Source organism: Brassica napus, chromosome A7 (genome assembly GCF_020379485.1).
Source record: "Brassica napus cultivar Da-Ae chromosome A7, Da-Ae, whole genome shotgun sequence".
NCBI lineage: Eukaryota > Viridiplantae > Streptophyta > Magnoliopsida > Brassicales > Brassicaceae > Brassica > Brassica napus.
In genome coordinates this window covers 5,914,184-5,928,406 of record NC_063440.1, presented here as the reverse complement: position 1 = coordinate 5,928,406, position 14,223 = coordinate 5,914,184, and the positions used below count along the sequence as shown (strand labels likewise).

Sequence of the window (14,223 nt, the reverse complement as noted above, 5' to 3'; positions counted from 1 at the left end):
CTACATATTCAGTATTTAAATTAGAGGCTGCTCTTTAAGTATTGTAAATATGTAAGCTCTGCATGTTCAGTATTTAAATTAGAGGCTGCTCTTTCAGTATTGTAAATACGTAATCTGTTATGAATAAAAAAGTAAGGAATCTATTTTCTTCTTCTTAACTCTCTCTCTCAGTTTCAAATCTCTATTTCTCTTTCTCTAAAGAATTCACTATCTATCTCCTTTGTTCTTCATTTTCTAACATGGAACTTGGGTGATGTATTACTATTATTTTTTTCTAGATCTGAACTGCTTGCCAATGTTTCTGAATATTATCTTTGAAGCTTAAGCTTAATCAAATATTATCCGAGAATTAACCATTATTATGTGCATGGAACTCTCCATGTTCAAATCTGCAGATGCTTCTGAAAAGTAGAGTTTGATTGATAACAGAAGTTATGAAACACATGTGATTTCAAAACTTTATTTAAATTTTGTTTCAGTAATATATTTAACCAATTTTTGATTAACGTTTAGGATTAATATGTCAAGAAACTTTTTTTGTTTTTTGGAATAAAATGCCGCGTATCATTTTAAATTAAAGTACTTTTTTTACACCAAATAAAGTACAATTGATTAAACAACAACAACAACCCTTACGAATTGATTACAATTATTCACCTTCTTGACACTAATCAATCACCACAATCTTGAAAACAAAAAAATAACCGTCAACGGTAAACCATACTACACACATTAATAAAGAAAACCATTGAGAACAAAGAAGCTTCTTAGGTTTGTGGTCTTCACAAGGACGAGATGAAACTTCTTTCGTAACATTTTTAATCTATTTGTGGAGCTCAATAATACAATATGAGTAGGCATGACATTTGATTTCACAACGAACAAAACCCGAATCACAGGCTAGATTCTTGATCTGGGAGAAAGACCTCTCCTTACCACCCGAGCATTGGGTTAACATAAACATGTCCATGGCATACACAATGTTCGAAGAGAAGTCGTTGATCTTTGTATTTTCGGGAGTAGTCATGTAACACCCCAAAACCAGCCCAATTAAATTTTTAAATGCTATTGGGTCCTCTGCAGTCCAATTGGAAAACCCTAGGGTTTTCCCTATCCCTTCCCCTATAAAAGGTAGCCTCCACTTCTTTTTCTCTCATCAGAAATCTAGAAGCGAAGCCCTGCAGAGAATCCCCGGAGCCTGGAAGCCCTAGCCGTCGACTCTTCTCTCTCTCTCCTGCACCGTTTCTCTCCTCTTTCTCCCTCCTTGCCGCGTCTCTCTTCTCTCTCTCTCCTCGCCGCAACTCCTTCTCTCCTCTCTCTCTCTCTCCCGGTCGCGTCTCTCTCTCCTCGCCGTGAGCAACCGCGAGAGGTGGTGGTGGCCGCGTGTTGTCATAGATCTCAGATCACGTTTCTCTTACCTCCTATTCTCAGATCCAGATCCAGAACTAGGCTAAGGTGAGGTGTTCTACCCAGATATGTTCTATGTTCTTTTATATTGTTGAATGGGTTGCTAGGATTGATTAGATCCTGTTTGTTGTTAGGATGATAGATCGTATTGCATCAGGACTCTCATACTGATTAAGAACTTTACACGAACTGGTTTAATGACGATTGTGGATTGAGTGATTGGTTGATTGAAGATCTGTTGTTTGTGATTGAGAGCTAGGATGTTAGAAAGAAATGAACATAGGGTCTTAAGAGAACTGTTAACCGGCCTGGTTAGATGAATGATAGGATATCCATGACTGATTGCTAAATGAATTGAGTGTGACACCGAGAACGGGTGGCGTCGAAAACGGAAAGTAAGAAAGAGTCTAAGGGTTAAGGAAAAAGGAAATGAAAGGAAAAAGGAAAAGTTAAATGATTGAAATACGAACCACCAAGGAACGGGTGGGGAGTATGGGAAATGAATAAGAAATGGAATACGAACCACCGAGGGACTGGTGGGGAGTATGGGAAACGCGGCGGCCGTAGCGTTCAAAAACGGCAGGTTAAGAATAGAGGCGCCGGTAAGATTGAGTCACGCCGAGTCTTGGCGGGAAGGGGTCGTAATACACTGCAAGGGGTATGGACTACATCCAAGGGAACCGGATGCCGGGTGTACCAGGGCAGGCGACCTCACAGGAACGCAGCAAGAAAAGGGGAGGGTTGGTCCGCTTGAGCTGTGTAGGTCCTAGAGTTATAGGATGAATGGGGTCTTAAATAATAAACCGAAGTGTGTGAATTGAGCGATGACTGAGTTCATTGCATTGCTTGTTTTGTGAAGTGAAACTTTAATAGTTAGTTAGGAATTGGGTGTAGTGACTAGTCGGTTCTCGTTTCGCATTGAGCGGTATAAAAGCTCATGGGGGAGACTGGTCTAGAATCACTTCACTGAGTATTCATACTCACCCCTCTTTTTCCCTCTCACTTTTGCAGAACTATATGTGGAAATGTCGATGGTAAGAAAGGAAACGCACCTGAAACTCATGGGACCAGAAACGGGACACACGGAGATGTCGGTAGAGTAGACATGTGTGTCCTAAACCCCGCGCCCAGGAACCCCGGTTGGAAATGGGGAAGGGGCGGGTGTTTCAACTGGTATCAGAGCCAGGTTAAGGTCTCTTAATACTAACTTAAGGGATCAGTGTTTCCGCCATTGCCATTTTCCCTTATGGTTCTGTTAGACCGTCTTGGTTAACGTTGAAGGAGAATTCGAGCAGCTAAGAGTCTCCGGTCAAGATCGGGTCAACAAGAAGCCACCGTACCGCGGTGAGTTGGGGTTATCAGAGGCTCAGGAATGGGTAACAAGGAGTTGTAAGGCAAGTATACAGAGGGATTAGTCGCCTAGCACGTCAAGTTAAGGGGGAATGGAAAGCCGGACATTCGAGCTGGAGGGAAGCGTCTCGCGGGCGACATCGCCCACACCGGGCCGGGGAGGCCGGGGAAGGAGAGACGGACACAAGGCCGAGGCGTGCGCAGCTTCACAGAGGAATTAAACCCTGCAAAGAAATGGACTTCTGGCATTCTGATATAACAGTCAAACTCGTTCCACATAAAAAAAAAAAAAAAAAAAAAAAAAAAATATGGGCGCGGGTCCCACCACCAGGGCGTGGGCCCGCCAACGAGGAAGGAGCAAACCGGAGCGGCCAAGGGACGGACGGACGAGACAGTGGGAGAAAACCGATTTCAGATTGTGGGGGACTAGGCTGGGGATCATCTTGGGGTAAAAAGGATGATGGAGGATCTTCTTGGGGTAAAAAGGATGATGGAGGATCATCTTGGGGTAAAAAGGATGATGGAGGATCATCTTGGGGTAAAAAGGATGATGGAGGATCTTCTTGGGGTAAAAAGGATGATGGAGGGTCATCATGGAGCAAAATGCGAAATACTAATAAGGAAATTGGATCTTCATAGGGTAAAAAGGATGACGGTAATAAGGATCATCATGGGGCAAAAGGGGATGATAAGAACCACTCCGGGGATACTATTCATGGAATGTTAAAGCTGCACTAGTTTGAGAAATGATCGAAACTGCCATCTATGCATGTCTACTAATATGTTCTGATCAGCTCTTTGTTTTTACGCTGCAGGATGTCTTCACTAGTGCACCACGAGCTCGGAGAAAGACGCATGCGCTATGGACCAAAAGGGACAAGGGCATACGCCCGCAAGCCCTACCGTGACGCTTGGGGCGATGTGGTACCTGCACTCTTCCCAGACGAAGAGGAAATGGAGTTCGCCGAGCCGCCGAACGCCCCCATTCAGGAGACGACCGTGAGGCGTCGGATTTTGATGCCCCATTTCCAGCGGGCAGCCGAGTACCGGCGATTGTACCAGGGTCAGGGTATTTTCCAGTTTGCACCTGAAGTTGACACGACGCCGCCCACAAGGGGCCGAGGGCGCCCAAGGAAGACGGGACCAACCAGGGCAGGTCCGGGTCCGATCAGGATGGAGGACAGTGTACCAACGAGGAAACGTGGACGCCCAAGGAAGATTCCGAGCATTGATGCAGAGAGTCTGAGGAGCATAACCGGAATATGTCGGTGTGGAACATTGACACAGGCCAGGCAAGGACCGCGCTCAGTCCGGGAGTACACAGAGGAATTCCTGGAGTCAGCCAAAAGATGCAAGCCCAAGACAGCGGAGGATTGGTGCCGGTGGTATACGGCAGGACTCCGCGAGGAGATTCAGGGCAAGCTGATTGGTGTGTTGGAACCATGGGAATTCGCCTTGGTGAACCGGATGGCCGGTCAGGAAATGGAGGCTGAACGGACACTTACTCGTCGGGTCGTCGCCATCTCGAGCTCTGAGGAGGACGTAGAGGTGGAGGAGGATCCATCGGAGGACTCAACGTGGGAAGAGGAGCCGGCGTCGTCGACAGGGGGTGGCCGCGTGGCTGGTCCTAAGCCGGAAGGGGAGCAGAAGTCTCCAGTACGAAGTGGCTAGATGTGACTTCTGAGTCAGCTAGTAGGAGTAGGACACGGGTTTTTCTTCCTTCCGTATTGGTTTTAGCTTTTCATTTCTTGATATAAGGTTATTCGCGAATTTTGGCGATACCTTGATACCTATTTATTCGTTGTAGTCCTACTCCATTTCATTTATTAAATTCATTGTTGGCTTTAAATGATCTTGAGCAAGTAGGATGTCAATTCGTGCTTCCCTTGATTGTGTTTGGAAACTCACCCCAGTTTTGGGATGTTAAGTTCGAACTGAAGATTTGGAATTCGGGACGAATTCCGAATAAGAGGGGGAGAATTGTAACACCCCAAAACCAGCCCAATTAAAATTTTAAATGCTATTGGGTCCTCTGCAGCCCAATTGGAAAACCCTAGGGTTTTCCCTATCCCTTCCCCTATAAAAGCTAGCCTCCACTTCTTTTTCTCTCATCAGAAATCTAGAAGCGAAGCCCTGCAGAGAATCCCCGGAGCCTGGAAGCCCTAGCCGTCGACTCTTCTCTCTCTCTCCTGCGCCGTTTCTCTCCTCTTTCTCCCTCCTTGCCGCGTCTCTCTTCTCTCTCTCTCCTCGCCGCAACTCCTTCTCTCCTCTCTCTCTATCCCGGTCGCGTCTCTCTCTCCTCGCCGTGAGCAACCGCGAGAGGTGGTGGTGGCCGCGTGTTGTCATAGATCTCAGATCACGTTTCTCTTACCTCCTATTCTCAGATCCAGATCCAGAACTAGGCTAAGGTGAGGTGTTCTACCCAGATCTGTTCTATGTTCTTTTATATTGTTGAATGGGTTGCTAGGATTGATTAGATCATGTTTGTTGTTAGGATGATAGATCGTATTGCATCAGGACTCTCATACTGATTAAGAACTTTACACGAACTGGTTTAATGACGATTGTGGATTGAGTGATTGGTTGATTGAAGATCTGTTGTTTGTGATTGAGAGCTAGGATGTTAGAAAGAAATGAACATAGGGTCTTAAGAGAACTGTTAACCGGCCTGGTTAGATGAATGATAGGATATCCATGACTGATTGCTAAATGAATTGAGTGTGACACCGAGAACGGGTGGCGTCGAAAACGGAAAGTAAGAAAGAGTCTAAGGGTTAAGGAAAAAGGAAATGAAAGGAAAAAGGAAAAGTTAAATGATTGAAATACGAACCACCGAGGAACGGGTGGGGAGTATGGGAAATGAATAAGAAATGGAATACGAACCACCGAGGGACTGGTGGGGAGTATGGGAAACGCGGCGGCCGTAGCGTTCAAAAACGGCAGGTTAAGAATAGAGGCGCCGGTAAGATTGAGTCACGCCGAGTCTTGGCGGGAAGGGGTCGTAATACACTGCAAGGGGTATGCACTACATCCAAGGGAACCGGATGCCGGGTGTACCAGGGCAGGCGACCTCACAGGAACGCAGCAAGAAAAGGGGAGGGTTGGTCCGCTTGAGCTGTGTAGGTCCTAGAGTTATAGGATGAATGGGGTCTTAAATAATAAACCGAAGTGTGTGAATTGAGCGATGACTGAGTTCATTGCATTGCTTGTTTTGTGAAGTGAAACTTTAATAGTTAGTTAGGAATTGGGTGCAGTGACTAGTCGGTTCTCGTTTCGCATTGAGCGGTATAAAAGCTCATGGGGGAGACTGGTCTAGAATCACTTCACTGAATATTCATACTCACCCCTCTTTTTCCCTCTCACTTTTGCAGAACTATATGTGGAAATGTCGATGGTAAGAAAGGAAACGCACCTGAAACTCATGGGACCAGAAACGGAACACACGGAAATGTCGGGAGAGTAGACATGTGTGTCCTAAACCCCGCGCCTAGGAACCCCGGTTGGAAATGGGGAAGGGGCGGGTGTTTCAAGTCATTTCGACTATTATCACTTTTCCTCCCTCAGAAAGACTTTGCCAGCAATTTTTTAGAATTTTTATACAATCTTCATCTGTCCAATCATGTAGTATCCACTGTCAAATTATCCATTTTATTTCATAGTCAATATCTATCTTAAACATTGAAACTAATGATTTGTTATTAAAAACTAAGCGTTTATTTGAAGTTACTTTCAAGAAGATGGCATCTCCGTTTGGAATTTCTTTAAACATATCTCCTGAAACATTCTCCACTCCTATATAAATTAAATAAAGTTATCAAACCTAGCAATTCAATATAATTAATTTTAATAAAATCACTTATATATTGTTATACCTGGATAAACAGAAGGATGGGCTAATACTGAGGGTAGGTCAAAATTGATGCCTTTGATGTGAGGATACTTGGAAAGCACTAGATTTATAACAGTTCCAATTCCTCCTCCAACATCCACTAAAGTATTTACATCTTCAAATCCTCTATAAACTTCTAAAACTTTCTTCATGGTGAGGGTAGAAGATTCTGACATTGCTCGGTTAAACAGCTCACCGAACGGTTCCTTTGAACCAATGTATTCAAAGAGTTTCATGCCATGAGCAGAGGTGAATGCATCTTTTCCTTCTAAAACCATATCTTTGAGATGAGTCCTGTTATGAATTAATAATTAACTTTTGACTGACCAGTATATTAGAAGGTTTAGTAGAACGGGCATGGGTTTATTATAATTTGGTTTGTTTGTGAAAAAAATAAAGAACTTGGTACTTTTTTTGTATGAATGTTAAGAAAGTCGTACTTACTAACCAACTCTTAAAATAGACTTCGCTTAGGGCAACCATAAACAGAGACGCGAGAGAACCTGAGCCTTCTCCACGGTTTAAGAAAAACATGCAAACCGGTTGAGCAGCATATAGCCTCTCACCATTTCCGGTTTGACCGTTCTCTCCGGCTTCAACCATACGGGAAGTCAAGATCGAATTACTGGCTAGGAAAACCAACATCCGGTCCAACAAAACCGGTGCCTTCGGGTTGGTGGGTTTTGTTGGGAGACGAAGTGCAATATCAGAAGCCGAGAGCCATACACCTTGTGCAGCTACGATCGTGTCAATAACACCAAGTTCCAAGGCGGTTTTGAAAACCATAGGGAATGTAACGGAGTACAAGATCCGCTCTGCTTGTAAGCTCAATGTTTCTTCATCAAATCGTTCTTCTTCTTTAATAAGACTGGGTTTAGTGGAAGTGGTTAAGGGATCTGGGAGATAGTTTGTCATTCTTGAAAAGTTGAGGATTTATGTGGATCGTTAGAGAAAGTTGGTTTCAACATTCACAGTTAATGTCATTTTATACACATGAGTGGTCTACTGGTAGGCAGGCTTTGAGAAGCTAAGCGATCTGGGTTCAAAACAACCCCACCACACTAACTAAAAATATGTGGTCATACGGATATGAGATCATATTTTGGATTTCACTTGAATATCATAAAAAATAATATATTTGTAGGTTACACCTCCGTTTAGAAATTAGTCTAACATCTTCCATAAGTTCATTGTATCCCATGTTTATAAAATAAATTCAAACCCCTAAATTTACTCTAGATTATGTGTTTCAAAATGATGTATATTTTTTTATTTTCACATATACTAATAAACCATATTAAATGATAGTATTAAAATGAATAAAACTTTTTATTATTTATATCTCATAACTCTAAACCAATAAGAATTTAACTAATGCAATTAAATTTTTTGAAGTTCATAATTAATCATTATTGGTTAATAAAAATGTATTGAAAATAGAAAAAAATAAATATCTTTGAAACAATTTTTCTTTTATAAAAAACACTTATCTTTATGAAATGGAGGAAATCTAATATAAGGATGTACTAGATCATGACCCGCGCTTTGCAAGCGTGGATTATTTTATGATGAAAATTTTCACTAATAATTAATAAATATTTTGTTAATTTGTAAGAATTTTGTTTATTTGAATTTTCTTTGCATTTAAATTAATGCTTTATAATTTGATCCGAATCTGCAGTCAAATCGGTTAATCCGGTGACTATATCCGAGACTAACCAATTGAACCGATGGATGTCCGATATGTTAACATATCCAATTTGATTTAAATTGCTATAGTTTCATAATTTGTCACCTTATAATCCAAATTTTAAAGTTTATTGTTTTACAATTTTATTAAATTATGACATTTCTACAAACTTTTGATAGAGAAAAAAATAGATAGAATTAACAACTATAAATGTCTTGATCATATTACTCCATTTTATATAACTTAATTAATTTTATTATAATTGTTTTGTGTAATTTTTCTTGTTAATCATTTATATTATAATCGCTTTAAATTTTTTGTTAACAATTAGTATTAAGCATTTTTCTTTAGAAAACATATATTTTAAACATTTTTTCATAATTATTTTTGTTATTATAGTTATTGTACACTGTATAATGTTTTTATATTTATTTTTTATGTAATGGCTATTATTGAATTGTTATCTTACTTAAATAAATGATAGAACCATTATGTAGTAAATATAAATAAAATAATATGTTAGTTTAATTGATTTGTCATTGATTGAAATGTTTTTGTAGTATTTAAACCTGTAAAAGTAAGTTTTATTTATTTTTCGTTTTTTATAAATTTTTTGAATATTTTTTAATTATTTAATTTATATAAATATTTGGTTATTAAAAAGATAAGTTATAATATTTTATATTTTTTGGACATAAGATTAATTATAGTGTTGTTTGGGAAAATGGATAGTAGTATAAAGAAATGACTATATTGTTTGGAAACATTGATAGTAGTATAAGGAAAATAATATTAGTGATTTAATGTAGGTTTAACTATAAAGTGGGAAGATGTATTTAATTTAAAAACTTATAAAATAAATGTTAGGTCCAACAAAATGTTTCTGTTTTAATAATATAGATAATTAAATCGATGTCTGGATTTGTTTATGTCAGCCATTCAATAGTTAAGTTTGCCAAGCAAAAATTATCCCAAGAATTTAGTCCATGCAAATAAACATTACTGAAAATCTGGTACGATGGGTGTAGGAGTGGGCACAGAGCGAATAATACTATAATTTTATTTGTGATTTTGTTCATACAAGGAATATTCATTTTCAAATTTGCTTTACTTCGAAAATATGTATCTAATTTTCGGATATCCAAAAAAACATAATGAATATTTGGAAATATTTACAGATAACTCAGGTACTTTATTTAGTACAAGTAAATCTAGAAAAAACTATACAAGTTTATTTTTAAAGTATATCTTGCATAAAATAAATTAAAAAGTAACAATTAGGGAAAGTATATGTTCCGTAAATTTTAAAAATTAATTATTTTTTATAAGACAAATTTTTACAAAAAAAATTAGTTTTTTGTAAAAATGTTATAGTCCTTTCTTAATTTAAAAATTTTATAAGTAATTTTTTTACCACACAATTGATAAAATTATATGTTAAAATAATAACTATATAAAATTATATATTTGAAACTTTATATTTAATTGTAGATAAAATCTATCTGTATAAAAGTGGAGTGGATTTTTGCCGCTAAATTTTTTAGTATTTGTGATTTCCTATATTTTTAAACAAATATTGATTTTTAATATATGTTTTATTCCGAAGAATTTTGGATATACGGTTTTTTTGGATCGAATCAAAATAAATAACGAATCAAATAAAATTTAATAGATAAATTGTTAGCCTAATAAAGAGATATGAAGACCTTAAAGCGGGTCATGAGCTGTTAACATTTATAGATGCTTTCTCGGGATATAATCATATCATGATGCATCCCGGCGATAGAGAAAAAACTGCATTCATCAGTGATCATGAAACTTATTATTACAAGATGATGCCTTTCAGACTAAAGAATTCAAAAGCAACTTATTAGAGATTGGTCAATAAAATGTTAGCCACCAAGCTTGGTGTCACTATGGAAGTGTATATCTACGACGTGCTGGTAAAATCATTAATTGTTGCCGATCACATTACTCATATGAACGAATGTTTCCACATCCTCAACGAGTACAACACGAAGCTCAGTCCGGCCAAATGTACTTTTGGATTTGTCTCCTGCGAGTTCCTAGGGTACATTACCACTCAGAGAGGCATCAAGGCAAATCTAAAGTAGATCTCAGCAATCCTCAATCTTAATTGATTAATCTCACGCTCCACCTACAAATACCTACATTTTTATGACCTCCTTTGAGGAAACAAGAAACTTATCTAGAATGACGAGTGTGAGGAAGGATTTAGACAGCTGAAGAAATATCGGACAACTCCACATGTACTAGCCAAACCCAAAGAAGGAGATACACTCTATCTTTACATTGCAGTTTCCTCCCTTGTGACTAGTAGCGTCCGCATCAAAGAATATCGGGGTAGGGGGGAGAAGAAGCCCATTTTCTACCCTAGTAAACGAATGACTGATGCCGAAACACGACACTCGAAAAAGGGCTCTAGCAGTCATTACTTAAGCGATAAAACTTAGGTCGTATTTCCAGTCTAATTCTATTATCATCCTTACTAATCAACCGCTTTCAAATTATTATGCATAATACTAACCAATCCGCCAGGTTGACGGAGTGGGCTATCGAGCTTAGCGAACGTGATATCAGCTAAAAATCCAATCAGCAGAAAAGTCACAAGTCCTCGCAGACGTCATTATCAAGTTAGCTCATAAACTAGAATATAATCTGATCCTTCCTAGGAAGAACTGGATCTTACATGTTGATGGATACTCATCCAATAAAGGATTTGGGGTCAGAGTTCATCTTCAGTCTCCAAATAGGCAACTCATCTAGTAGTCATTATTCATGGGGTTTGCAGCATTAAAAAATGAACCTGAGTATAAGGCCATTATTGCCGAACCTTAGTTCCAAAAAGCGGTAAAGAAAAACATATACATGCTTATTGAGACTTTGAACTCTTTATCAATCAATACAGTGGATATTACAATACTAAGAACAAACGTATGGACATCTACCTCAAATTCATCCAAGATCTCGCAAAGGAATTCAATTTTTCGAACTAACAAAGGTTCCCCGAGAAGAAAACATACACGCAGATCCACTTGCTGCATTGGGGAGTAATCCCAAAGATCATATACATGGGACCATTTTGGTAGAAAGAATCGAGAAGCCGAGCATCACATTGTCCGACGAGAAATCTGAAATCGTTGCTCCCACCGTGGAAGAAACTGACATGGATATTGATATGGACACTTTTAATGAAGACGTCAATGACGCCACTGTAGTAGAGTGGAGGCTTCCAATCTTATGATACCTCACTGACTGTACATTTCCTCACGATAAATGGGAATCTCGTAGACTCAAAACGCCAAGTGCCCACTATGTCGAGCTTTGACTTTATGGTTAAAGTACTCATTCATTTATGGCCAGTAATAGTAGCAGATTGCAAAGATTATGCTTCTAAAGGTCATAAACGTTAGAGGAATGGTCCATTCACTTTCCAAACGAAGTGTTAGGTATGATGGCAACACTTTACCCATTCATACGCTAGGCAATGGACATAGTTGGCCCCTTTTCGAGCTCAAGCCAACGTCATTTCCTACTCGTGATGACTGACTACTTCACAAAATGGTTGGAGGCAAAAGATTTCGTTCAGGTCACATACAAAGAAGTGCAGAACATCGTCTAGAAGTACATCATCTGCATGTACGAACTTCCGTACGATTTCGTCACTGATAATGGATCCCAGTTCACTTCCAACAAATTCCGAGGATTCTGTAAAAAATGAAGGATTCGCCTGAGCACATCCACGTTGATATACCCTTAAGGTAGTGGTCAAGACAAAGCAACCAACAAGATCATCATCGATGGAATTTGACGATCTTCTCCTTTATATCTATGGCTAAGTACGCACTCATTCCTACCACTCAATCTCGATTGTCTTTCTCGATGTTGATCACGATGATTTCATCCTTTTGTGGATAAATTTTCTCAATAGGTTTGGCAGCTATTTAGACAACAAAATTTGCCTTCTATAGATTCATCTCTGTGTTCAAGAGGTTTCTAGCAGCTTTCTGATCTTCCTTAAGGGTGAATGTTCTCCGGTTTGCACTTGGGAATTTGACACATTGGTGGTAGTTATAGGCAATGACTCTCACTGAATGACTCCATAGAGTTCCAAGGATTGTTTTCCATGGTGCTGGAGTGCCGATGACAGAGAAATTGACAATTTTTTTGTATTCCTCTGGCGAAAACATTCAGGCAGATTATCCGTACCTGAATGACTCCATAGAGTTTCAAGGATTATGTTCCATGGTGCTGGAGTGCCGATGACAGAGAAATTAACATTTTTTTGTATTCCTCTTTATCTGTAGACTGATCATTCGTGCTGAGCTTTCGGCAAAGGTCAACTGTGTTAAGATGCGACATGTCGTCGCCACGATTCTCCGTGCCAATATTTGGCAAAGATCGAACGTGCCAGGTTGGGAAACTGTAATTTTTTTATTGTTTGTGCCAATTTTTTTGGCGAACATTATCAGTTTGCTGAGTAGCAGATGTTGCTGAGCTTTCGTCGATATGCTTTGAATTTTGCTTGAGCTTATCACGTAAATCTCGGATCTGTGAGCCATCTTTGAATGACGAAGAAAGTCATATGATGGTGTTGATACGTCGATTAATATATGGTCTCTCTTCTTCGGAGATCTGGACATCGTGATGGCGACGTGTAACTTGCTTGTGTTCTACATGAAGCTCTTCTTGTGTCATGTCCTAAGACTTTTGATTTCTCTTCTCTTGCTTTTGGTCCAAATCCTATTGTTCTTAGTAGGTCGAGCTTTCAGTGTTTTGGGATTTACATATTCATTGGTTAACGCTGCCTTTAAGGCTTCCTTGAATTGTTTGCATTCCTTAGTGATGTGTCCTTATGATCTGTGATAAGAATAGAACTTGGTTCCATCAAAGGCCTGAGGATATGATCCTTAGGAAGTTGTACCATGAGAAATGCTGAATGCTTGAGGAGGTAACCCATCTATCTCATTCTTCCAAACATTCCATGGGCTCTCCGGTGCTATAGCAGCCGAGTCAAAACCCGCATTCTCGATGAGAAAAGAGATGATGTTTTTATTTTTATCCAACTTGTTGTTAGAATGTTGTATGGGTTCTTAGTAGGTGTTCACCGATTTTGTGGCTACTTGTTTCATTTCTGATTGCTTGCGCAGGTTGTTCTGCTTAACTTGTTCCATCATGATAAAGCTATTAGCGCGATGGAGGGTGTCTTGCAGGCATATGGTCCTGTTTACATACATGTCATCTTGAAATCTGAATTGATCTAGAGTGCCTTGTGCTGAGCTTTCACTGTTGTGTAGTTTGGAAAGTGCACTATGGAGACTACTGCCTTGAATTTTCCATGAACTCCACGAATCCTTCTACGGAACCTTGAGACATCTTCCATAGATCGGATGCAGATGCTCTTTGACGAGTAAACATTATGTAATGCTTTAAGGAACTGGTTGAAAGATCATGGAAGTTGCTGATATAATCTCCGACCAGTCTAGAGAACTAGGTTAAGGCAGGTCCGTTGAGACTTTCTGTGAAAAATTGACAATATCCAGTGTATTTCTCTTCTTCGGTGAATTATGCTCGCCTCATGGCAATGTTGGATGCAAACATAGCTTGTCTGTCTAGCGAAACTTGACGTCGTGATTTCCTAGTAAAAGGGGTTTTTAGGGTTGCAACAAGAACATGTTTGATCTCATGAGAAGAACTAGTGACTCTATGAACCTTGAATTGATATTTTGCATCAAACTCTTGATCTTGATTTTCTGAGCTTTTGTTTGATCGGTTCCTTGAGTCATAGGTTTCTGGTACGTAAGATCTGTTTCTTATGTGTCGTAGGATCGGCGGCTGGTGGTTTGATGGTGGACGTTATTTCGGC

General features: G+C 39.4%; 1 protein-coding gene across 2 annotated transcripts; it reads right to left on the bottom strand.

The window, feature by feature from the left end:
- Positions 1 to 555: 555 nt before the first annotated feature.
- LOC106435293 (indole glucosinolate O-methyltransferase 4-like) lies at positions 556 to 8,930 on the bottom strand. Of its 2 annotated transcripts, none has more exons than XM_048737202.1 (5): positions 7,095 to 8,930; positions 6,630 to 6,940; positions 6,485 to 6,549; positions 6,293 to 6,366; positions 556 to 1,027 (listed from the first exon to the last, which is right to left on the bottom strand). In XM_048737202.1, exons 1-4 carry the CDS (start codon positions 7,559 to 7,561, stop codon positions 6,352 to 6,354), a joined length of 858 nt encoding a protein of 285 aa, XP_048593159.1. In that variant the 5' UTR covers positions 7,562 to 8,930; the 3' UTR covers positions 556 to 1,027; positions 6,293 to 6,351. The 2 variants fall into 2 exon arrangements, with proteins under 2 accessions (XP_048593159.1, XP_013731618.2); XM_013876164.3 differs by having other exon boundaries at positions 6,293 to 6,388; positions 7,095 to 8,208.
- Between the last annotated feature and the right edge of the window lie 5,293 nt (positions 8,931 to 14,223).

What these genes read in the sequence shown, in the direction of transcription:
- LOC106435293 (XM_013876164.3), bottom strand. Translation starts at nt 7,561, where the DNA reads ATGACAAACTATCTCCCAGATCCCTTAACCACTTCCACTAAACCCAGT. An exon ending in GAAGTCTATTTTAAGAGTTG is followed by an intron (nt 6,941 to 7,094) that starts GTTAGTAAGTAC and finishes AATTCATAACAG; the next exon opens with GACTCATCTCAAAGATATGG. An exon ending in GAAAAGTGATAATAGTCGAA is followed by an intron (nt 1,028 to 6,292) that starts ATGACTTGAAAC and finishes TTGGGGTGTTAC; the next exon opens with ATGACTACTCCCGAAAATAC.